Below are 26,332 nucleotides of genomic sequence, written 5' to 3' on the forward strand. Positions count from 1 at the left end.
TATGAGCTTTATGGGTTTGAGGCAAAAAATGTAACTAGGCTTCAGCTTGATGTAATACGTAAATGGAACGACGTGTGGCAAAATGCTGGTAACATAGTGAGCACTCAATAAATAATAACTATTACTACAAAAAGTAGGCTGTGTTTGATTTTTAGATTAATGTCATTCTTCTATCTTGTTCAAGCTTTTAAGATGGTAATGAAAGAGAATAAATACGATAAAACAGTGCTTTGTTGATGGGTATAATTTATTACTTTTAAAATAAAGAAAATCTGAGATCAAACTCCAAGCTCTGTTTCAAAGAATGATGCCGTTGTTTAAGGCAAAAATTGTAGTTCCTGTAGCTAAGAAGTAATAATTTGATGAAGAAACAAAGGATGGACAAGTGAAGCTAAGCGTTGAATCTATGTATTTGCCCATGTTAGACCTTTTCACTACTTCTCCTCTGTCTTTAATCTCTTATGTTTGCCAACTCTGCCTCTTTACGCTGAACTCTGGATAGTTTATTCAGTTCTTTTTTTTTTTTTTAATATATCTTTATTGATTTCAGAGAGAGGAAAGGAGAGGGAGAGAGACAGAAACATCAATGATGAGAGAGTCATTGATCTGCTGCCTCCTGCACACCCCGACTGGGGATCGAGCCCACAACCCGGGCCTCTGCCCTGACCGGGAATCACACCCCTGGATCCTAGGTCAACGCTCAACCGCTGAGCCACGCCCGGCAGGGCTAGTTTATTCAGTTCTATCTTCCTATTTATAATTCTTCTCTCTTCAGCTCTAACTGTGATAAGTCATCTACTATATATACTATATTTTTAAATGCAGTTATTTCATTTTCATTTCTAGGAATCCTCATTAGTGATTTTTAAAATCTGCTTGCATTTTGCTTATATTTTCAAGCCCCTTTTTATTTTCTCAAATTTATTAATATGTTATTGTATATTCTATCTAACATATCTAATATTTTAGGCACATACATAAATGATTCTGCTTTCCATTGTTCGGCTGTCTCATGGTCATAGAACCTTGTTTCCTGCATGCTTCATTATTTTTGACTATGAGATGCTCTCTTTCCTTGGGATTTATCTGTGGAAACCTTTTGAGATATGATATGAAGGCATGAATTTCTAAAAAGGATTTGTTTTAGTTTTTGTCTCTCATCTGGGAGCATCTCTAGTCCAGGATTTTAATTTAAAATTAATTTAAAATTCAAATTCTGGCTTAATGTTTACAGTGTACCAAGGTTGTTTTGGTTTGAGCTATAATGCCATGCAAGGGTTACTTACAGCTATGAATTTTCAGAGGATATTTTCTTTCCCTCTCCACTTGCTGTCCAATTTGAAACAGACTATTTCTTTGTAGTCTTCTGAGGAAGGAGATAGGTTTATTTCTAGTTTATCTGTGTGTGAAGGTGTAGTTTTTTAAGGTCCTGGCTTTATGGGAGGCCTTCCATTAAACTTCTCACCCTCAGCTTTGTCTTCTTTCTCTGTCTCTGTAAAACCTTCAAAACTGTGCTCAAATTCTCCTGGCTGGGAAAATGTCTTCAAGACAAAAGCCAGCTTCAGTATTTCTTAAATCTCTCTACTTTTTAAAGGTAAGAATCGGTTGTACGAAATCATAGTCAAGCCTTCTAATACTGATAAAAAGGCAACTCAAAAAAATCTGAAAGGCATTCTATTTTTTAAAAGAAAAAAAAGTGATTAAATGCTACCAGGAAATATATAATAGCATGAAAGGATATAGGAAGCATAAAATCTCTAGGTAGTTTCCTCAGTACATCATCAAATGTCTCAGTACATCATCAAATACATGAAAATGTCTGCGAAAGTGTGTCCAAAGAAATATTTTCATTATTTCAAGGGAAATAGCATATTTACCTTCAAAAAAGCTCTGTGAGCCAAACAGGTGTGTTTTTTTTTGTTTGTTTGTTTGACTAGAATTGTATCTACCCTGCATAATAACACAATTTAGCCTATTTGAAATAGAAACTCTGATTGAAACTTATACATGTTATTGATTAATATAGAGGTGATTTTTTATGTATTTGGTACAATTTTTTTAGTAATTAAAAATAGATAATCACATGATGCCACTTATATACGGAGTCTAAAGAACAAAATAAACTAATGAACAAAATAGATCCAATGACACAGAAGCACAGACTGACAAATCTCAAAGGGAAGGAGGGGGTGGGGGACTAAAAGGGGACATCTGTAATACTTTCAACAATAACAATAAATTTAAAAAAAGGAAAAAATAAATAAGATAATAGAAATTACATCAAAAAAATAATCTTTGGGTTGACATGAAAGAGGAATAGTAATTAAATGGGTCCTTAATGGTAAAGCAGCTAGAGGATATAACTTTTGAACTTATGTGTAACATCAGTAACCATATCAGGCTTCTGAAGATTTTTCTATCACATCAATATACTACGTGTGGTTGATTAAAAATCGGTGGTGGGTCATCGTATGCTAAACATAACCCATTCACCATTATTCCTCAGGAAAATTTAATTCAGCTCAACTTCTTCCAGCCTCTTCCATTATTATAAGTATACAAACTGTTTATATCCTGAATATTTTTCCAAACATTCTTCTTGGTTTTCTCCAAACATTCTCTTTGTTGAAAGGTAACTTTATTCCTGTTCTCCTTTTCATGCTAAATTTCTCATTTGTCAAAATGTCAACCCCTAATTCCAGTTGCCTTGATTGTTTACCCTTTTTAATCTTAATTTATTCCTAACTTTACTTGCCCTTTTTCTAACCTCCACAGGATCCCATTATTCCAGAAAAATCTATTCAAAACATTGTGATCCCCTTTTGTGGTAAGGAAGGAATATGCATTGGCTGATTCCCAATTCTTTTTAGTTTTTAATCTTCAATTGCCTTTCTCTTTGATTATCCTGTACAAAACAATTTCAGATTCACAGATCTCCTAACTGAACTGACCTTGTTCTGTTAACAGAAGCCCCATTCCTTTCTGAGACACATTATAGCTGCCTCCTAGTTTAATGGAATTAAAGTTGCATATAGTTGCCGGGTGAGCAAGTTACAGCAATGAAATACTCTTTGTATATTACCATTTACACTAATTGAAATGGTACTTTTTATTTTTAATTATGCCTATTGATGAAATCTGGCATGAGTTAACCCTTGCAAAAGTCATTAGAATGACGTTTTTTTGGCATAAGCAAAATACTAAGAACAACTGTGGCTGAGAAAGTGCTTCAGAAAGCTGCAGAAGCAGAATCGTGCTGCAACCAAGTTCTGCAAGCTAAGACTTAACAAAGCTCCAGCTCTTAAGCTTCTTATACTGTGTAATCACCACTCTGGATTCCACAAAAAGAGCTGAAGAATAAAGTCAAAACCAATGCTGCACCTTCTTAAGCATTTCAGCAAAGTAAAAAGGACAGACAGAAACTGTGTGCAGCAGAGGAATTCAAAACCAGCATCCTAACCATTAGTTACTAACAGAATGAGACACGAGAGGGGCCAGATAACATAATAATCCTATGGGATTAATCCATTCTTTACACTATTGAATAACCTGCTATTTATTTTTATCAAATACACACTTTTTTCTTTCAGTTTCATCAGGTAAATCTAAATCAGGGAGGAACAGCTAGTGGAGAGAAGTACAAGTGATTGGGAAGAAAAGGCAAGCTGTTTCAAGTATTAAGAGATTTGAGGAAGAAAAAAAACTCCATTCTAATGGTGATGAATCAAACACATACACAAAAGAAAACTTGCTTCCATAAGCAAAATGCGCAAATTAATAATTTACCAGTAAGTTGTAAAGGCATTTATCACAGAAATGCCAATAAAATCATCTCCTCCCACCGTGTACATTTTCTTTAAAAAGGCAAAAAAAGCATTTCCTTTACATGATGTCTTAAAGTCACCTGTGGCCTAAAATGATGGTAATTCAGGGCCAAAGGCAAAGGCAAGACTCACTGGCAATAAAGAGAAAGAGTTACTAAAGTATGTTCTACCCTAGACATTCTTTTTTTAAAAAATTTGTCTTTATTGTTGAAAGTATTACAGGTGTACCATTTTTCCTCCCAACTGACCCCCTCCACCTCACTCCCACTCTCTCCCCAGGCCTTCACCCTGTCATTGCCTGTGTCCATAGGTTATGCATATATGCATATAACTTCTTTAGTTAATCTCTTCCCATCCTCCACCCCCCTTCCCTATTCCCTCTGAAATATAATCGTCTGTTACATGAGTCAATGTCTCTGGATCTATTTAGTTCATCAGATTCTTTTGTTCATTAGCTTCTTGTTAAAGAAGACCCTTCACCATTTCCTGTAGTGCTCGTTTGGTGGTGATGAACTTCTTTAACTTTTCCTTGGAGTCTCTGGGACAACTTCAAGAGGCCCAACATTCGTATTACTGGGGTGCCAGAAGGAGAGGAAAGAGAGCAAGAAATTGAAAACCTATTAGAAAATAATTACAGAAAACTTCCCCTACCTGGGGAAAGAAATAGACTTACAAGTCTAGGAAGCACAGAGGGTTCCAAACAAGAGGAACCCAAAGAGGCTCACAGCAAGACACATCATAATTAAAATACCAAACGTTAAAGACAAAGAGAGAATCTTAAAAGCAGCAAGAGAAAAGCAGTTAGTTACCTATAAGGGAACACCCATACGACTGTCAGCTGATTTCTCAAAAAAAACTTTGCAGGTCAGAAGGGAGTGGCAAGAAATATTCAAAGTGATGAAAAATATGGAACTATAACCAAGATTACTCTACCCAGCAAAACTATCATTTAGAATTGAAGGTCAGATAAAGAGCTTCTCAGACATTCTTTTGATGTGTTTTCCCCCCCGCAAATATCAACAGATGATTCAGAGATGGGTGGATATTATCTCTAAATGTTTCCATTTTACCTAACAAGCAAGTAGTTTGCTTCCTTCACCATTCACACTTCTACATGTATAATCAAGGGTGAAAACAAAATGCTACAAAACATAAATATGTGCATTCAAAATTAATTTCTAACAAATTATGAATTTTGTAGTATGTTGACTATGCTATACCCTGAAGTCAAGATCCAGGAGGAATCTTTTCAGTAGTCCTCCAATTTAGTTTGCTAATCTGTGAACAGATTTTATTTTATTTATTTTTTTTTCTTTCTTATTAAATTTATTAGGGTGATACTGGTTAACAAAATTATACGGGTTTCAGGGGCATAATTTCACAGTAATTACATATCATCTGTACTGTGTGTTCACCACCCCAAGTCAAGTCCCCATCCACCAAGATTTTATTTTTAAAGAACATCAAGGAGTAAGGATTTTATAATCCCTGGTAGTTCATATTAAAATGTTTATTTATTTTAAATATATCTTTATTGATTTGAGAGAGAGGAAAGGAGAGGGAGAGAGAGAGATAGAAACTTCAATGATGAGAGAGTCATTGATTGAGCCCGAAGCCCGGGTATGTGCCCTGACCGGGAATCGAACCCTGATCGCCTGGATCCTAGGTCAACACTCAACCGCTAAGCCATGCCCAGCCGGGCATATTAAAATGTTTAATTGCCTGTTTTTGTTAAGAAGTTCTTTCTTAGATGAATTGAAATTTCTACCAGTAATTTAAGGCCATTTATCTTACTCTGACCTTGATGTTGACAGAGAACTAGTGAGTAGTTTTCCTATAATGAGCAGTTACATATGAGAGCCAATTATTAAGTTACCCCTAAGCCCTCTATCCTTCAGGGTGGGCATGTTAAGTTCCTTAGCTTTTCTGACAGGCTTTATCTCCAATTGTTTCTAAAAATCTCGGCTTAATTTATCTCAGTCTCTTAAGCTTGTTCACATTTTCTTTATAAGATGATCATAAGCAGTGATTATTACTTCCCAGATTTTATAACCCTTATTTTTCATTTGCATGTCAGTACATTACTTATTTTAAAACACTGCACTTTTCATTCAGGAAAGTCCCTTCCTTTAGTATATGTCAAAAGACTGTAACTCAAATCATATCCCCTATTGAAACAGTGGTATAATTGGTAATTAATTAAAGAAGGTATCCTCGTAGAGTGGAAAAAGCATGAGTTAGAAACAGTGATGTGTAAATCCCAGCTGACACCTGGGAGCCTGAAAACATTCTTAACTCCCCTGGGACTCTATTTACTCTTATATAGATTAGAAAAAATAATATCTCTCTTACAGGGTGGAAGGTTAAATGAGATTATTAAGTGGATGTCCAGTGAAAAATAGACTCAAAAAATAATTGATACTATTATTCCTGTTACTTATATTATTGCCATTATATACCTCCAAAAAAGCCTGCTGTCCAACTGTTTTACAGAAAAGACCATAAGTGCTATAGTTAACCTAAATAGCTATATATAATGCACAAGGTACTGCATAGTAAAGTATGTATAAATGTGTCATAGAGAACAAAATAGTAATTACATTCATTTGATAATATGTATGTAGTTGACTATAAATAGGGAAAGCAAAGGCTAAGAAAAAGGACCTGTTTAGAAGAATAAAAGCTGGAAAAACTGGCAGAACAGGGGACTGACTGATTATGCCTGAGGCAGGATAGTGCAGAAACAGCAGGAGAATAGCTGAGCCGACAGGATAGAGATCCCGTGAGGTCCAGGGCTGAGGGGTCAGGGCACATGTGACAGAACCCATTAGAAAACAGAATGACTGGGCAACATGATTTTCCTTCCCCCTCTGGAATTCACATGGAATTACATCAAAACCTCCTTAATCTTCTTTCAAGTGCCAACTCTTCCTCTTAATTCTTTTAAACAGATGGGATCTTTCCCTCTGAAACACCATAATGTTTTGCTTCTATTGCTTCTCTGACATTTACTTTAATTCAACTCAACAAATACTTATTGAGTACCTATGACATGCAGGCAGAGGAATGAACACTGGAAAACAGTGGGAAACAGACATAGGTCTCTTTTTTTATGAAGATCACTTTTAACAGGAGCTAGCAGGAATCCAGATAATATAGTCAACATATTTATTGAATAAATTGTATAATATGTTAGAAGATGATCAGTACAATGGGACAAAACAGTAAGTGGACCAGACTAAGGGAAATAGGTGATTAGAACAATGAGGTACATTCAAATGGATGATCTCTTTGAGTAGGTGACATTTAAACAAAAATTTCAAGGAGAACAAGTCAGAGCTGAGATGATATTTGAAGTAATATCACTCCACCTACGGAGGGAACAGCCAGTTCAAGGGCCCTAGTGTGATAGGGAGTTTAGCTGGATTTCCGGGAAAGCAAGAGAGCTGGTAAAGCAGGAGTACCATGAGTGAAGAAACAGAAATTACAGATGAAGTCAAAAGGATAACAAATCAGCCAGCCGGTGTGGCTCAGCAGTTGAGCATCGATTTAGGATCCAGACCACAGTTCGATTCCTGGTCAGGGTACGTGCCCAGCAGGGGGTGTGCAGGGGGCGTGCAGGAGGCAGCCGATCAATGACTCTCAACATTGATGTTTCTGTCTCTCTCCCCCTCTCCCTTCCTCTCTCTGAAATCAATAAAAATATATGTTTAAAAAAGACTAGCAAATAAAACAAGGATCAGGAGTCTATGGGGTCTTGGGGAAAATGGGGTGAATGGGGATCAGATAGGGCCTTGTGAGTCATTATAAAGACTCTGCCCTTTATTCTCACTTTGGGAATTGTGAGGTTTCAAGCAAAGAAAAGTGACTAACAGGTTTTAAAAAAAGATCACTCTAAATGATTGATTAAAAATAGACTGTAGGGAGCAGTATTAGAGTAAGAGAAAGGTTTTAGGAAACTATGTGGCAATATAGTGGTGATTCAGACCATATGGCAACAGTAATGGTGGGGAGAAGAGGTCAGGTTCTCAAAATACTTTGACAGCAAGAAACAACAAGATTTCCACAAATAGAATGAACTAAAAAGATGCTCAAAGGCTGCCTGGGAACTTGGAGTTGCCATCCTGGCTCGTTCACTTACTAGATGTCTAACCCTGTGGAAATAATCTCCGTAATGTTTCCTCATCAGTAAAATGGGTTAAAATTGCCTACATTCCAAGTCTTCTGTTAGGAGGAAATGAGGACAATACATAATACATGAAAAGTATTCCACAAAATGCCTTGTATATGGAAAGTGTCCATTAAATGACAGATGTGCTTTACTGTTACTCTTAGTATGATTATTGTTTTCATTCCACATGTTTTGTCTAGTAGTAGTTATGTTTTTGATGGCAGGCACCACCTAACATTGCTTTTTCCCTAGAGAAACAACTTGTCCTGTAAAAAGAGAATGTGCTCTCTCCCTACACTAATTATGACCTGGCTGACATGATGCTGTGGATGGGGAACCTGGTATCCGAAGGGACAGTAGTGCAAATGTCTGATGGGCCTTTTCATATTCAAAGATGATAGATATTGTATATATTTTCCTCTTTAATCATACAAAGATTTTTAAACTTTAAGCCAGGGGTATATTGGTAGAGTATTGCAAGTTGAATTGCCACACCCCCTTTTTTATTCATGTTCATCATGACCCTTGTGGGTTTTTTTCAGCTTGCCAATTCTTTCCTTTTACTTTGTCATTTTGTCTCTAAAATATATCAACCTTGATAAAAGAATTGCTAAAAAGTTTTGGGTTTTTAAAGTATCCTCTTTAAATTTGCTTAAGTCATTTCAATATCTGTTCCTCTCTCCCAAGCTTGTAGCAATGCTCTCCAGCTTGGCATCACACGTAAATGTAATGAGCCTTCACTTACTTTCATCATCCAGGTCATTGGGTCATTAATTCATATTTCCCTCTGTGATTTTAGAGAAAAGAAACCATGTTAATCTATCTTTTCCAGTCCTATATATGGACAGTATTTTCCTATTTACATTGTACTTTTGGGATAAAAAGTACTCGCTTTCATTCTACTATTAAAATTGAAATTTATTACTAGATAGCAATTTTACTGGATGTAACTCTTTTAACTCTTTTATTTACAGACTAGTCCTTACCTTTTTCCCTTCCGATTCTAAAAATATGTACGTGATTTTAGTTTTTTTATTCATTTAATCCTAGCCTTGATATTATCCATATTGAGCATTACTTGGTATTTCGTCAAAACCACTCAGATCTCAGATTTAAATCCACAAAAACAGTGTCTGGTCTGTTGGTTCCTAACCTTTATTTCCCTATAATCTTTTACAGCCTTATAATACATTTCTATATAAAAAGTTATTTAAAGTATAATAAAGTTACTATACAGGAAAAATAGCAAAAAAACAGAAGTGGGAACAATTAGAATGACTATTAAAAGAATAATTACAAGAGACAATACACCAGCAAAGCACTGACACAATGAGAGGTTGACTTTTGCAAGAGGTTAATGTTGCCTAGTAATAGAGATCTTCAGGGAGGAGAGCACGGAAGGGCAATAGTGGCAAGAAGTGTTATTAAGTGCTACACACTACAGTACAAAACAATAATAGTAAGTTCTGCATGTTACAACTCTAGACACAACAACCTTTTCTGAAATGTCCCAACCTATCTTATTATTTCTATCTCTACCATGCCTGCAGGCCTACCCCAAAGCCTCGCAGTTCTGTAACCATGTTGAAATCCTTGATATTCTACTCAATCACTATTGTGTTCCATTTATGAACCTTCTCTACAAAAGGGCTCTTTTTCTGCCTTTTTGTCACTCTCCTTTCCCTTACTGTACGACTATATCTTTTTCTTATTTTTATCATAAGTCCCAAGATTTTGAGGTTGGCATCCATTACTTTTTTCTAACCATCATTTTCTTTTGAAACCCGACTTCAAGTGATTCCAACGGGCTTCCGATCACATGGCCTCTATATCTCTCCCACCAGAGGGAAGAGCTCATTAGCCATGCTAGCCAGCCAGAATGTCCCAAGGGAATCTCTGGCTCATGACATACGGATTGGCCAGTGGTGATCTATTACCTAATCAGAACAAACCATAGCCCTTTGGAGGGACAAAAATAGGTTCCATTGTGAGGAAGTTTACTTTTTCTCTGAGCTCATTAGGATCATAAGGTTGAAGACTCTTTCAGCCTAAACTTGCTTGGGGCCACCTCTCTAAGAATTATCTAGAAATTATGTCAGGGAGAGGGAAAGAGCCATGAAACTGATGAAAAGTAGATTTCTGATGACACTGTTGAAATACCTGAATTCAACCATTCCTAAAGCTAATACTAAATCTCAGGCATATCAGTTTTTCAATCAACAAATTCTTTTTGCTTAAGATGAATTAAGTTAGTATTTCCATTTAAAATGGAAATACTGTTGTTAACACTTTTATGTTACTGCACTGACATTTATAAGCTGTCTCTCCTTTGTGTCTTATTGACTTTTATACTCTAGCACTCAGCACAGAGTACCTGGAACATAAGCATAGGCTTACAATTGATTTTAGAATAAGTGCTCCAACCAGAGTTGTTGATCAAATATGGTAGCAGTAAGAATGTTGGCTCTGGAAGCTAGTTTTCTGGCCAACATATCTTTGGATTTATTTAAAATGAAAATAATATCCCCCAAAGGGGATTATGATATTAAATGAGTTAATAAGAATTGTAAATGTAAAAAATTTGGTACAGTGCCTATCACAGAATAATCATTCAATAAATGTTAGCAGTTGACATTATTTATGGCTATACAGTTATCCCTGTTGCCTGTCATACATCCCAGATGGTTTACCCATTTCATCTACAAAGTTAAATTGGTTATTGCATGTTACTGACATTCTAACTTACTGATAGAAAGAGTCTAAGAGCTGAGGGAAGCCAAACTGGAGAAGTGAACAAAGACACTAACTATATACATCGGGGACTGGTAAAGAAAGAGTCAAAATGAAGTCCCTGATATTGCAGCCAAATTGTTCTTATTTTTACTTTTGCACATACACATTTGAAAATTATTTTCCATATGTGCCAGCAGGAACAGGGATCACTATTTTTTACTACATTTTTAGATGTTTGATTTGGCACCATGTGGGTGAATCCAAACAATGAGGGCTCATCAAGTAAGCATGGTGAACAAGTAGAGAGAAAATTAGTAAGGATATAGAAGACTTAAACAGCTCTTACCAACCAACTTGACCTAATTGCCATTTATAAAACATTCCGGCCAACAACAGTGAAATACACATTCTTTTGAAGTGTATGCGATACTTTTCCCAACAGACATCAAATTCTGGGCCATAAAACAAACCTTAATAACTCTAAGAAGCTTCAAGTCATACAGAATATATTTCACTGACCACAATAAATTAGTAAGAAATAACAAAGTTTTCTGGAAAATCTTCAAATATTTGTAAGCTAAACAATGCACTTTAAATAACTCATGGGGCATTTAATAATTCAAATAGGAAATTATAAAGTATTTTAAAGTAAATGAAAATGAAACCTCAAAATATCAAAACTTGGAGCACACCATTGGTAATACACTTAGGAGGAAATTTATAGAATAAACTCCTGAATTATAATAGAAGAAAGGTCTCCAACTAAAGACCCCAGCTTGTACCTTAAGAAACCAGAAAAAAAAGGACAAGTTAAACCCAAAGTATATAGAAGGAAATAATGATTAGAGAGAAAAAATCTATAAAATAGCAAGGGCAAAAATCGATGAAGCCAAAAACTAGATTTTTAAAAATAAAATGTATAAACTTCCAGCTGGACTAATCAGAAAAAAAAGGGTGAGACAAAAATTAATACTATCTGGAATAAAAGAAGTGACATTTTTAGATGTGTTGTGGTTATCAAAAGGATAAGAGAATATATCATGTCCAACTGCATGCCAGCAAATTAAACATCTTAAATGAAACAGTTGAATCCTTGAAAATACACAAATTATCGAAGTTTACTCAAGAAGACATAAACTGAATAACCTGCTATATATTAATGAAATCATTAATTAAAAACCTTTCCCTGAAGAAAATTCCAGGCTCAGATTGCTATACTGATAAATTCTACCATATACTTAATAAAGAAAGAATATAAATTCTACACAAATCCTCACAGAAAACTGAAAAGGAAATAATAGTTTACATTTTATGAGGCTAACATTGTAACAGTAACAAAACCAGACAAAGACATCACAAGAAAAAAACTACAGGCCAATATCCCTAATGAATATAGATGCAAAATTTCAAAACTTTTTTTAGCAAATTGAATCCAAAAAATGTATTTTAAAAATGCATTATGACTAAATGAATTTAAGATTCAGAAAAATCAATCAATATAATTTACCAGACTACAAAGCAAAGAAACAAAAACCAAAATATGACCATCTTGATAGATGGGGGGGAAACATTTGTTGGAATCGTCATACATTTCAGACTAAAATTTTCAGCAGTGTAGGGACACAATGAAACATCTTCAACATGATGAAGGGTATTTATAAAATATTTGAGAGAAAATCATACCTAATGGTGAAAGACAATGTATTGCTCCTAAAATCAGAAACAATACAAAGATGACTGGTCTCACCTCTTCTATTTAAAGTTACATAAGATAAATATACAAAAATCAACTACATTTCTACATAGAACAAAAAAGTCATAAATAGGAATTAAAACCAATACCATGTGCAATAGCCTAAAATATAAAATATTTAGGCATAAATATAAGATCTGTTCACTGAAAACTATATTACTGAAAGAAAATTGACTCACACACATATCATTCACTGATTTTCAACAAATACGCAAATGCACATCCGTAAAAAAAGAATGGACTTTTCAGGAAATGGTTCTTGCAAAATTGGATATCCATATTCCAAAAAAAAAGAAAAAACTTTTGATTCAAACTTCACACCAGATGTAAAAATGAACTCAATATAAATCATAGATCTAAATATGAACTTAAAACTATAAAATTTTTAAAAGGAAAACCTTCGTAGCCTTGAGTTAATCAAAGATTTCTTAAATATGACACCAATAGCACTATCACTTTAAAAAAAAGATGATAAAATATACTTAATTAACACCTTTTGCTTTTAGAAAACACTGACATGAAAATGAGGGACAGGTCACTATTTGAGAAAAGTATTATTTGCATATCATATGTCTGATAAATAACCTATATTAAGAGTATTTAAAGAACCCTCAAAACCTTATAAGAAAACAAAAAACCCAAGTTTTTAAAAAAATGAGCAAAAGATTTGAACTGGCCCTTCACCAACGAAGGCATATGGGAGAAAACATGAAAATGAAAAAATGGTCAATAGCATTAGCTATTAGGGGAATGCAATTTACAACTGCAATGAGACACCTTACAATATCTAAAATAAAAGAACTGGTTATACCTAGTTAATGCTGGGGAAGACGCAGACAAAGTAGAGCCCTGGTACACCGTCTGCGGGAATGCACCATGGTACAAAGGCGCAACTGCTTTGGAAAACAGTTCATTCAGCAGCCTTAAAACATTAAACCTACTTATCATATCATCTGAGCATTCCACTTCTAGGTATTTATCCAAGAGAAATAAAAGCAAATACACATACAAAGACATATGTTCACAGTAAGTTTATTTGTAATAGTAAAAACTGGAGACAACCCAAATATTCCGGTGACTAAACAAATTGTATTATACCCATATATACTACAACGTGAATGTATCTGAAAATCATCCTGTTGAGTAACAAAAGGCAGACAAGAAAGAGTGCATACTGTATGATTCCATTTATATAAAACTCTAGAAAATGCAATTTAATCTATAGTGAAAAAGTTGATCAATAGAAGAGTGAAGATGGATGGGAAGAGGGATTACAAAAAGGTGTGATCAAACTTCTAATAAATACATTCATTAGCTTGATTATGGTGATGTTTTCATTGTGTATACATATGTCAAACATATCAAACTGTACCTTTTAAACATATTCAATTTATCATATTCTAATTACATCTCACTATAGCTGTTCAAAAAAAAGAAATTTTTTCTTGAGAAGTCTTCATTGAGACTGAATAGATCCTATCATCACCTGGAAACAGGGAGGAAGGACAGTGGTACTTACAGCGTAAAGATACTTGGCTAGACATGAAAACGAGCCCACGGCTAGTATTACACTCGATGGAGAAAAGTTAACAGACTTTCTTCTAAGGTCAGATACAAGACAAGGATGCCTAGTCTCACCATTTCTATTCAACTTAGTACTGGAGGTTCACAGCATCAAAGAAAAGAAACCAATAAACAAAAAGCATCCAAATCAGAAAGGAGGAAGTAAAATCATCTCTGTTTGTAGATGACATGGACTTATATGTAGAAAACCCTACAGATTCCGCTAAAAAACTGTTACAACTGATAAATTAATTTGAAGGATACAAAATCAACAAACAAATCAGCTGTGTTTCTAAACACTAACAATGAACTATATATGAAAGAGAAATTAAGAAAGCCATCCTATTTATAATATCATCAAAAGCAATAAAATGTTCAGGAATAAATTTAACCAAGGAGGTGAAAGATTTATACACTAAAAACTATAAGACACTGATGAAAAAATAGAAGACACAAATAAATGGAAAGATATCCATGTTCTTGAATTAGAAGAATTAATATTCGTAAAATATCCATGTAACACAAAGAGGTCCATATATTAAATGCAATCCATATCAAAACTCAGTGGTATTTTTCAAAGAGATAGAAAAAAAAAATATCCTAAAATTTGCATGAAATCAGAAAAGACCCCAAATAACGATAGCAATCCTGAGGAAGAACAAAGCTGTAGGCATTACGCTTCCTAATTTTAAGCTATATTACAAAGCTATTGTAATCAAAGCAGAATGGTACTGGCAAAAAAAAACACAAGCAGATACATAGAACCAATGGAACAAAATAGAGAGCCCAGATATAAATCCCCTCATATGTGGTCAACTAATTTTTGACAAGATCACCAAGAATACGCATGGGGAAAGGACAGTCTCTTCAATAAATGGTGTTGGGAAATTGAATATCCACTTGGCAAAAGAATTAAACTGGATTCCTGTCAAACGTTACTCAAAAAAAATTAACTTAAAGTGAATCAAAGACTTAAGTATAAGTCTGAAACCCTAAAACCAGAACAAAAGAAAGGGGAAAGTATTCTTGACATTGGTCTTGGTAACGATTACTTAGATATCAAAAGCACGGGCAATGAGAAGTAAAATAAACAAGTGGGACTACATCAAACTAAAAGAGCTTTGGCACAGCAAAAGAAACAGTCAATAAACTGCAAAGGTGAAGTACAGAATGGGAGAAAACTTTTGCAAACCATATATCTGATATGGGGTTAAAATCCAAAATATACAAAGAACTCATACAACTCAATAGCAAAATTACAAATAATCCAATTAAAAGGAGCTAAGAACCTGAATAGAAGACATACAAACGGCCAACAGGTATATGAAAAGAGGCTTAACATCATTAATCATTAGGGAAACGCAAATCAAAATCACAGTGAGTTATCACTGCATATCCATTAAGATGGCTATTACAAAAAAGACAAGAGATTACAAATGCTAGCAAGGATATGAAGAAAAGAGAACCCTTATACAGTGCTACCGGGAATATAAATTGGTACAGCCATTATGAAAACAATATGGAAGTTCCTCAAGAAATTAAAAATAGTGCTACCATATGATCTAGCAATCCCAGTCTTGTGTATATATCCAAAGGAACTGAAGTCAGTACCTTAAAAACTATCTACAAACCCATGTAACTTTTAGCATTTATTCACGATAGGCAAAATATGAAAACAATTTTTCAATGAATGAATGCATATAGAAAATTATATTATTCAGCCACAAAAAGAGGGAAATCCTGCCATTTGCAACAACATAAATTAACCTAGAGGCCATTATACTAAGTAAAATAAACCAGACTGGGGAAGACAAATATTATACGGTATTACTTCTATGTGGAATTTTTTAAAAAGCCAGCTTCATAGAAATAGAGAACAGAATCATGATTGCCAAGGGCTAGGGAAAGAGGGAAATGGGGTGCTATAGGTCAAAGGGTACAAGTTTTTAGGAGTAAGAAGAAGTTCTGATGATCTAATGTATATCTTGGTGACTATAGTTAATGACATGGTATCAAATACTCGAAAGTTGCTGAGAGTAGATCTTGAGCATTCTCACCACAGAAGAAAAGTTAACTATGTGAGATGATTGATTACCTTGACTTTGGTAATCATTCCACAATGCATATGTATATCAAACCATCACATTGTACATCTTAAATATACATAATTATATTTGTCAATTATTTCCTCAGTAAAGTTTTAAAAAATATATGGCTAGAGACAAGTAAGCAAGTATGCTTTATAATGGTGGTCCTAAGAATGGTGGCAGAGTTTGCTCATTTATCACATTTGTAAAATGGCAAGCCTTTGCACCAAAATGTAGAGAGGGTAAAAATAATAATTACTGTATCTTTATTCTTCCTCACTGTTTTGACCTTAACCTTCTTGAATAAATTTGAAATTATTCAGATATAATGAAGCTAGAATAGATATCATTTATGTGTAAAAGCACATCTATACATATTTACTCAAAATAATATTTTCCTGATATTATTCATCCTAAAGTAAATTATTTACAAATAGTCTTAGAATTGGTGGTAGGTAAGAAATAACTACAGGCATCTCAAGCTATCTTAATAAATTATTTTCTGCATTATATTTCAAGAGTCTATACAGTTTAAGGAACTGAATGTGCATCCATCAAAATCTAGCCAAAAACCTCATATATAAAAAGTAATATATATTTTAAATATTTATTGAATATTTTCAATATATTAATATAGTTTAAATATAGTTCTACATTTCAACTTATTTTTATAAAACATCAAAAACACCCTTTATGAGCCAATGTGATGACCGGTAACTTGAAAAGATATTTTCTAGTACAATTTGTATTTTTACATAGTATAACATACAATATTAACTAATAATCATTGAGATAATCATTTCCTAAAAGCAAAACCATATATCTCAATTACCTCACCAAAGAATTCTGATGAATCATTTGATCTCTAGTTAAAATTAGAAATATTTTGCTTTTAAGAAAAATGAATATTTTGCTTTTAATATTTTTTAAAAACTTACATTATTAAATCAATAAAGTACACAGAAATCCCATAAATGCAATTCAATCTGCACTACACCAACGATAAAGCAGACTTTACCACTATTTTAATTATTATTAAATGGCTACTAAGTGTCTAACACTGAGAGGTACGTGCTCATACCAAAATTAGAACTAAAAGATAGAGCTATAAGGAAAATCCTAATCCAAGTAACAGTGGGGAAAACTTCAGAGTGTATTGCATTTTTATGTCTGGTCACTGGTCCAAAAATCTCTGCCATTCGAAGTCTAATCTTTAAATTTTAATTTATTACGCTTACAATCCAGGAAACATGCTTAATCCCCCAAATCTCCCTTAAACAATGTTTGTAAAATACATGTCATGTCACTGCCTACACCTGTTGGCATCAATCAATCAAAATAAGTATTTAAGGGGCATTCATGAAAAATAATTTGTCACTATATAGGTCAGTTCTCTTATTAATAATATTAAAACTGACACTTGTGTAACTCCATTTGTACAGCAATTTCATATCGAGTCTGCAAACATTTAATCATTAATGCTCCCAATATTTCTATGCATTATTTGGGAAACATTCATCTCCATTTTACTGATTTATAAAGCTAGGCCCTAATTCATAAAAATGACACAAACCTAGTAACTCTATGTTTTCTAACTCACCATCCATTTTTATCAGCCAGGAAGAAGTGAAAAATATAACACATCTAACATGAAATAGCTTGGCTACCCCAGGTTAGTGGACTATCCAGTTGACCCTGGGGTCTCATCTCGCCCCACCTTTTTATAGGCGATCCAGTCAAACACCCTGTCGATGTCTGTCGCCTGGAGCACTTCCTGTGACACTGGATGGGAACTGGCCAAGCCGTCCAGCAGCATCACCTCATGCAGAACATCCGTCAGGAAGCGCTGCTTTTCCTGCAATACAGTAGATGGGGTAATGTCATCGGTGATTCATGGTTATGACAGGACGTGTGACAACACGAACAGAATCTGTGTTACCTAATGGATGATGTTCATCGGCCTACACGGTGGGACTGAACTCTAAAGAGAATCCAGTAAATAAAATGCCTCTGACGTTACTCTCAAATGAAAGTGGTTGATTTAAGCACATGAAACAAATCAGTGAGCTACAAATAGATAAAAACAGTAGACCCTGTGCTTTAACACTGGTTAAAGCAAATTTGGACAGTGGGCACATACTGAAACTAAGCTCATTTGTGCATTCTGCAGGGTTGAGGCTACAATTCTGGTCCCAAATAACCTCTTTAGTGCTATTTATACCATTTATTTCCAACACCATCTGAACAGCTCAGTCTCTCTCCCTGTGGACCTGGTTTCTCCCCCCCCTCCCCAAACATACTTACACACATACATTTATTTTCTGAAAGAATTTCAGGAGACCACAATAAATAATAAAAGGCATTATTAACATAAAACTATAGTATCTGTAGATGTAAAATGTAACATGTGAATTCAGAATAATGGACATAAAGTGGAGATCAGTAGGTATTTATATTCCATTAAGTTGTGAAAACACAAAAATTCTGAGACTTTTATTCTGTGCATTCCTGAGACATTACTATTTGCTGTAATAAAAGTAGATTTGTTATGTTAGGAATAAACTGTAAAGAAAAAGTACCTCTCTGTTGTTTTTGTTTTAGGAAGCCTGCTTTAAAGAAATAGCTTGGGTTCTGTTAACAAAAATGCTGGCAGCTATTAGTCCTCCTGGCCTCCTCCTTTCATTGAGGGAGCAGAGAAAGAAAAAAGTAGCAAGAGATAACAAGGGCTAAATAGCCCCTAGATAATTAGAACCTGAGTATCATTACAGAGATTAAAGAGTGCAACACTTAAATTGCTCTAGCTAATTCTGAATTCATTCCTGGAGCCTCCTAGTTTTGAGCCAGCAGATAAACAGCATGTTATTTCTGAGTGAGTTGTAATTTCAAGCTGAGAGTTCACCAATCCTGGACTTTAAAAAAGAGAAATGGAGAATAAATATGCTAAAAACAATAGTTAATTGGGCATATATGTCTGTGTTACTTTAAATATACTGTAAAGAAACATTTTTGTTCACCATCGACTCAGTGATTTAGCATGTTTAATCAATAACTTAATTAATTAGCCACCCAACTATATACTGTAAGGTTTATTTTTTAATAGTTTATTTTTATAGTCTATGGAATATACAGGTAATTTCTTCAGTCGTTTTTTGGCCTAAGAGTTTCACATCAGTGGCCTCTGCTCCATCAAAGAGGATCATGGAGCAATGACTGAACCCAAAGTCACTCTGAGTTCCAGAGACTGCTCCAGACCATAAGAGGCCACAATGAGAAGTTCAAACTTACGATGAATTAATTGACAAATACGACATAAGCTCATACTTTATTTCTTCTCAAACTGAACTCCTCATCTAAGACAAATTAAAGAGCCTAAAGTTGGACCTTGTGATCTAAAATTTTAAGACAGAAAGATTGGTATTTACATTGCTCATTTTAAGTCCACTAAAAAGCAAAGTTATGAGAGTAAAAGAAAATCATGTATTTCCAAAGTAAAAATGTTAATGCTACTTTTAAGCAGGTATGCAATTTTGTTACTCAATTTTAAAATGCCCATTAAAATTATTTGAAATTGGAATTTAAGGCAGGAATCATGAAATGTGTAATTAATTGTACTTCAACTTGACCAATGAACACTTTTATTTATAAAAAGTACTAATTGAAGAGTTGATTTTTATTCAGAAGATAAAATATTCAACCCTTCAAATAATGATTGCCCATAACATTATGTCACTCAAACATCTGATCAAAAAACACAGTGTAAAATGAACTTAAAGTGATGCTTTATTTGCATCCTAATTGTTAATATTTAGCAACAATAAATAAATATTGATCAGTATTAAAATTTAGTAAACATATAATGGTTTCCTAGATGTGATTTTTAAGTGTTATAAAGTAATTGGTTATACAATTATAAAAATAAAATCTAAGGTAAATTTCAAAGATGAAACTTTCTTATTGAAGCAAATATAAGTTGTAATTGTTTCAGGCATCTGGAGAAAGACAAAAACAAACCCTTGCCTAGTCAGTAGAATTTCAAGAAGTGTTTAAATTTAGTCGTGTTAAGTCAATCAGCAAAAAAAAAAAAAAAAAAAATAGCATCTTCTACATTGTTGGAGAGAATGATATTGTGTTATGAGAAAAAAAAAAGACATTAAAAGAGATTAAGAGAGAAAGAAGAGAAAGAGGAAAAAAAAAAAAAAGCCTGGAAGAAGAGCACTCACAAAGCTCAGAAGATAGAATACCTTAAATCAAGAAGAAAAAAGAAAACTCTAGACAGAGGTAAACCCAATTTAACAAAACTACAAAGGGCTTTCCAGGAGAGGAGGTGCTAATGTTTTATAAGGACCTGTGTCACTATAAAATAAGAAATGATCTTAGCTTGTCAGTCCCTGGCCGGGACCCTCATCTTCCTTCTCATCAATAACAGCAGCAATAACAGCAAAAACTAAGTATCGATTCATTGCTTACTGTCGACCTGAGACTATGAACCTTAAGTAATCTTGGCTGTGGTGTGAGATGAGATAAAACAAAATAGTTCGCCACAGTGAACAAAATCCTCTTACAGACTAGAAATGCTAAAGAATTTGGGGGGGGGGGGACAGAATTATTCTTTTAATAATGATAGATATATAAAAATAATAGAATTATTTATGGGAAGAAGTAGCTTTTGACTTGACCACTGTAGAAACTTTAAAGGGGCGTGTGTGTGTGTGTGTGTGTGTGTGTGTGTGTGTGTGCAGGGAATATGATACTTATGATGCACGTTCAACGGTTAGTTTCTATTCTACTTCATATTTTAAGGACACTGTGATAAGCCATTCTGCCACTTTTAAAAAGCAGCACGACAAGGTAAAATGGAGAACCTATTTACAAGGTTAATAACAGTAACAATCAATCCTCCCACTCTAAAATAGACAGTCCCTGAAGTTGTTGCACACATGCCTGCATTTAAACAGTTCTAATAATATTGAAACATATCACACCGCATTGAACTATTTTAAAAAATACATTACATTTGAATTTTTGGAGACAAATGCAAAGGCTTTTCAGAAAAGTAAACAAAGTTTGAGTAAATGCACAGAGTTGAGAACAACACCTGGGGGGGAAAAGCCATTATTATTTTATTCACTTATTTATTCAATCATCCACTTAACAAATTTGTAATAAATTCTTACTCTATGCCAGATATTGTTGTACTGTGTTTAAGGAATAAATACGTGACTAAAACCTAGTCCCTAACCTTAAAGAACTCAAAAGTGAAAGAGAAAGTACAAGAGAATGACAGATAAAAAGCTAACCGCATTAATAATATGATGGATGCTATAAAACACAGAGGGCGAAATGATTAATTAGTTCAGAAAAGGCTTCACAGAGTAAGTGACATTAAAGCGGGCTGTTGAAGGATGATGGGTTACTCAGATGAATGGGGGACGCGGCTAAATAAAAAGGGCAAAGCCAGACAGAGGAAACGTGGGGGGAAAGCCACCCTGAATCCTCGGTGATCGGGCTGCAGTTTGTTCGTAATAAATAGTAGCAGACACAATGACATAGTAAATGCAGTGTCTTGGGAAAATTAACTTATCTGCGGTATACAGGGTGACTTGATGTATATAGAGGCAGGAGACAGGAAGTGGCTTTTGTACCAAGTGGGAATGTGGCGAAGATGTATTAAAACAAGCTGCTGCTGAAGGCCACTGGATCTGTGTATTCTGAATGGAAAATCAACTGACACTGATGCTGCGACACCTTGGCCGCCTTAGTGGATGCTGGAGAGGAAGGACTAAGAGATAACCACGTGGCTTCTAGACTTGAAATTTTTTTAAAGGGGGGTGGTTATTGACAGAAATAGAGAAGTGAAAAAAAGTTTGGTCGGATGGGCAAGTGAAAAGATCAGCTTTAGACATTGCAAGGAATGTGACAATGAACATCCAAAAACAATATGCTTTAGAAGCAACTGAAAGTAAAAGCCTGGGTCTGAGATAAGGTGCCGAGGGCTAAGCAACTTTCGGCAATAAATTTTAGTTTGCATTAAAATATAAATGAAGTCTCAGAAAGAATTCTTTTTATTATTTCTTATAATATTAGCATTTCATATATTGGCATTTAGTAATACATGTAAAGGGAGTTATTAAGAACTCTAATCATGGCATTAGATGATACACCTGAGAAATGACATTCCTTGATGTCTCAGAATGGCTGCCTACATGTCAAGGTCTGAAGGGTTAAAAGTGAATATGCCTGGTCTAGCCATAGTCACGATGACGAGTGGCAAAATAGGAAATACTATTGAAAGGTAGGGCTGTCAGCAAGTTCCCATAAGAAGGCTGACTAATTTTAGTGGCAATAAATATCAAGCAGACACTCTGTCACCAGAAAAGAAAGAAGAAAAAATCAGAGTAATCTGAATTGAGATAAAAGAAAGTCAGATACATCAAACCAGACAAGGAAGATGAGAGCCAAGCCTGAGCCAATTCAGGCAGCGGTGAGGTGCTCACAGGCATTAAAAGAGCAGAAAGAATTGCTCAGAGCAACCATGGGTGGCACCAGGGCAGCCACCAGGACTCAATATTTTTTTGTTTGTTTATTTTGTTCATTAGATTCCACATATAAGTGAAATCATATGGTATTTGTCTTTCTCTGACTGGCTTATTTCACTGAGCATAATACTCTCAAGCCCACCCATGCTGTCGCAAAATCAGTTTTTTACAAGAATGGATCTGAATGTAAATGGCCCTTTGGTATTCCTCGGCGAAGACAGTCACAATGCTGCAGAGTCCTAGGCTGGAAGAAAAACAATCTGCCATTCGCTAGCTGTGTGATCTTGAGCAAGTTACTCACTCATTTTAGATCTCAGCATCTGCATTTGTAAACATATGTGATTGTGAAGATTAAATAAGAGAATGTGTTCCACAAATATTTATTGAACACCTGCTATATCCAAGACGGTATACCTGGTTCTGGGAATGAAGAGATGCAAAGACATGAATCTGACCCTCAACAAGTTTAGAGCAGTAAAAGAAGAGACAAAGATAAAAACAAGTATTAACACACCACCTGCCTGCTATAAGTAAAAATGGAAGTAGGTTCAAGATAAAGTGTGACTACACAGAAGGCTGTGATTTGTGCCTAGGAGAAAGCAGGAGAAGCTCCTGAACTGATATTTTGAGTTGAATCTTTAAGGACGATCCAAATTTTTCTGGAAGGATACAGCACAAGGGGGCATTTTGGACAGAAGGGAATATCTGGGAAAATTCATGAAACAATCTGTTACGGAGACCAGAATTTTGCATGGCAGAAGGTGAGATAAATGACTAATGATTAGCACAGACAGGTAGAAAAGCACAAAATCATTAAGGATCCTCCATGCCAAGTTAGGAAGCTAGAATTAAGAAGTGATGTCATCAGAATTACATTTAGAGAGATAACTTTGAATAAGTAGTGGAAAGTGAACAAGAGTGAGAAGCAACTGGAAACAAAAGTAGGTCAACACTGCATAATTATACACAAATAGCACACAATATGGGCCTTATTTTTGTGATCACAAAATATTTCACCAGTTATTTCTCTAAAATGTAGTCAATTTGGGGATGACCAATGGTGATCAAAAAGTATTTACTTTAGAATTCCAAAAGGCATGAGTTAAATGTAGATTAGACAAACATATACATAGACATATAGATATGTATACAGATACACATACATATATCCAAATAGATACAAATATTTCCCTTTTCAGGACTTTCACTTGTTTATGTAAAGCAATGTCTTATTCCATTTTTTAATATCACAATATCCTCTTGAATGAAGATAAACGCACTTTCTAATCCTTGGAATCAAATCCATAAGAATGTCTGGTAAAAATTATTTTAACAATGTAACCTAATTCCATACGTCTACATTGACTGCTTCACATATAGGTCTTATGTTAGGGGCTGGGGAACCAAACACACTGGGGCACAATTCCTGCCTCCAGGCAACTCCCATTATGATAGGAAAGATAATGCTATTCGATAGCTAAAGTATTAGCATAAACAAAGTACTATGGGAGTAGACAGTAGAGGTAAATTTATAGGTAAAAATACCTTCAGTGTCTATGACCATATTGAGTCAAGCCCAATTGATCCAAAGAGAAGAAATAAGATATATGTCATTTATCTTTTACTTCTCTGGAAATCTATACTACCACAGGATAAAGACATTTAAGGTGTCATAGGTTAAACAAAATGCCACATGAATCATTCCTAATCGGAAGCTCTTGCTTACCCAGGGCTGGAACGAAGGATATGGGCACACCCACCACTGCGTGATTCGGCTCTTTACTGTTATTCTTCATGTCTTATTCAAATCATGACAAAGGTTAAAACAGAGCAATATAATCAAGAATTCGAGCAAAAACGCAAACATGTTTGGGGAACATTTTCATCAGGTTTTTTAATGAGATATTGTATCTCTGTGACTTTGCAATTATCATCTTTTGTAAACACGTAATTCCATATTTATAAATTAGAGCTTATTTGGATTCCAAGTTTCCTAAAATGTCAAAAGAATTGTATTCTGTAATTTTATATTGTCATCTTACTTTCATGAATTTTTTAAATGTTCAAAGATATTTTAGGCTTTACTCCATTGAAAGTTAGTTAGATATACTTGTGAAATATTATGTCATTATTTAGCTGATTAGTTAACATTTTATAGACAGCAAAATCATACTGCTGGATGAAATAAAACTAAAGAGCTAGTGAAAATAAATGTTGTTTTCATAAAATAATGTACTTTAAAAATTAACATTTCAAAATCTCATGTTTAAAATACACATATGCAAGATGTTAATCATTTTTATGTGCAGCTTGTTAATATAATCCATTTATACTGAAGTCAAAATTGTGTAAGCATACACATGTACAGTAGGCATTGAAGAATATTTTTACAAATAGTCACCATTAAGGACTACAATGGAATAAGCACTGTAATGAAATCGTTTCCTCTGTATTTATTTATATAACCTTTTACAGAAAGTGGTGCATGGACAGAATAATCCAAGCAGACCTCTATGGATATAACATTATTCGGTAATTTCACACCAGCTTTACAATAACTAACCGAACTGTGTTTTGTAAGTTATCTCTTTTAACTATCAACTACATTTTACCCACTACCAAGCCACAAATGTTCTAAGATGACTTCATCAATGTATAAACTAAAAAAGCAATTATATTTCTATAAGAGTATCTGAGATAATTTTTTTAAGCCTCTCATAATCCCAAAAAACTCCCTGGACAAGTTTTTGTGAACTGTCATACTCTCAAACATGACTAACACAAAGAGGGAGGGCTGACCTGCGAGGCTCTTCAATGACTGCATCCTTTAGCTGCCTCATGTTTTCTTTGTGACATCCAAGTTAAATGTGTCATGTCTTGTATTATGCAAGATGTGACACAGCTGAGGGAAAATGTTAAGATAAAACGCAAAATGTACTGCATTACATACAACCAAATTCTGGGCCTTCTGCAGACCTACTCAAGATGCTTCAAGGTATTATTCATTGCCATAGTCACCATCAATTAGTTGTTTTTATTAATTATGATATTCCTGGATCTTAAGAAACAATCATGAGGGTACTTCAAATAATGTCGGTCACAATAATAATTATGAACAGGTTGTCTAATCACACAACTCATTCCGATTCTAGCAGCCCAAAAAATCTGTGAACAATCACCATATGCCATGTGCTTTCATATAACCCTCTAAACATGTTCCGATTATTTGGCTTCCTTTATATTTTAGGATTTCTTTACTCCTTTCCCTCTATTTTTCTTCAAACATTTACTCAATGTAGTTTCATATATTTTTAACCTCAAAGTCCTTTTTAATTCAATAAATGAGTTCCTAATATACAGAAACTGTTATAACCTTTCATAAATGGTCTGATGACCTCCATTTCATTATTTTTTGTTAACTTTTGGCCAGCCTTTTGTTATTGAACACTTTACAGATGCTATACTTTAGGTAAAATGTTGACAAATAATGGTGAAGTAAACAGCCCCTAACTTGAGGAGGCCTAGTGTTTAGCGTGGGTAGCTACTCCTGTCCTTCGCTAGATAAGGGACTCATTCCCATCTGTCACTTCAGGGTCTCCTTCATAAATTTGAAGTTCCTGAGAGATAACAGTTTCTGCATCTTATCAATAATCCTATCTCTCTTT

The 26,332-nt window shown here is 34.5% G+C and overlaps 1 protein-coding gene across 1 annotated transcript in view; it reads right to left on the bottom strand.

Moving 5' to 3' along the window:
• The window catches only part of TRHDE (thyrotropin releasing hormone degrading enzyme), a 326,844-nt gene that overhangs the window by 112,503 nt on the left and 188,009 nt on the right, over positions 1-26,332 (bottom strand). The window contains exon 6 of the mRNA XM_087814534.1: positions 17,849-17,986. Within this exon, the coding sequence (XP_087670660.1) occupies positions 17,849-17,986 (138 nt within the window). The remainder of the gene's footprint in view (positions 1-17,848; positions 17,987-26,332) is intronic.

Source organism: Miniopterus natalensis, chromosome 2, assembly GCF_054644295.1.
Source record: "Miniopterus natalensis isolate mMinNat1 chromosome 2, mMinNat1.hap1, whole genome shotgun sequence".
Taxonomy (NCBI): domain Eukaryota; kingdom Metazoa; phylum Chordata; class Mammalia; order Chiroptera; family Miniopteridae; genus Miniopterus; species Miniopterus natalensis.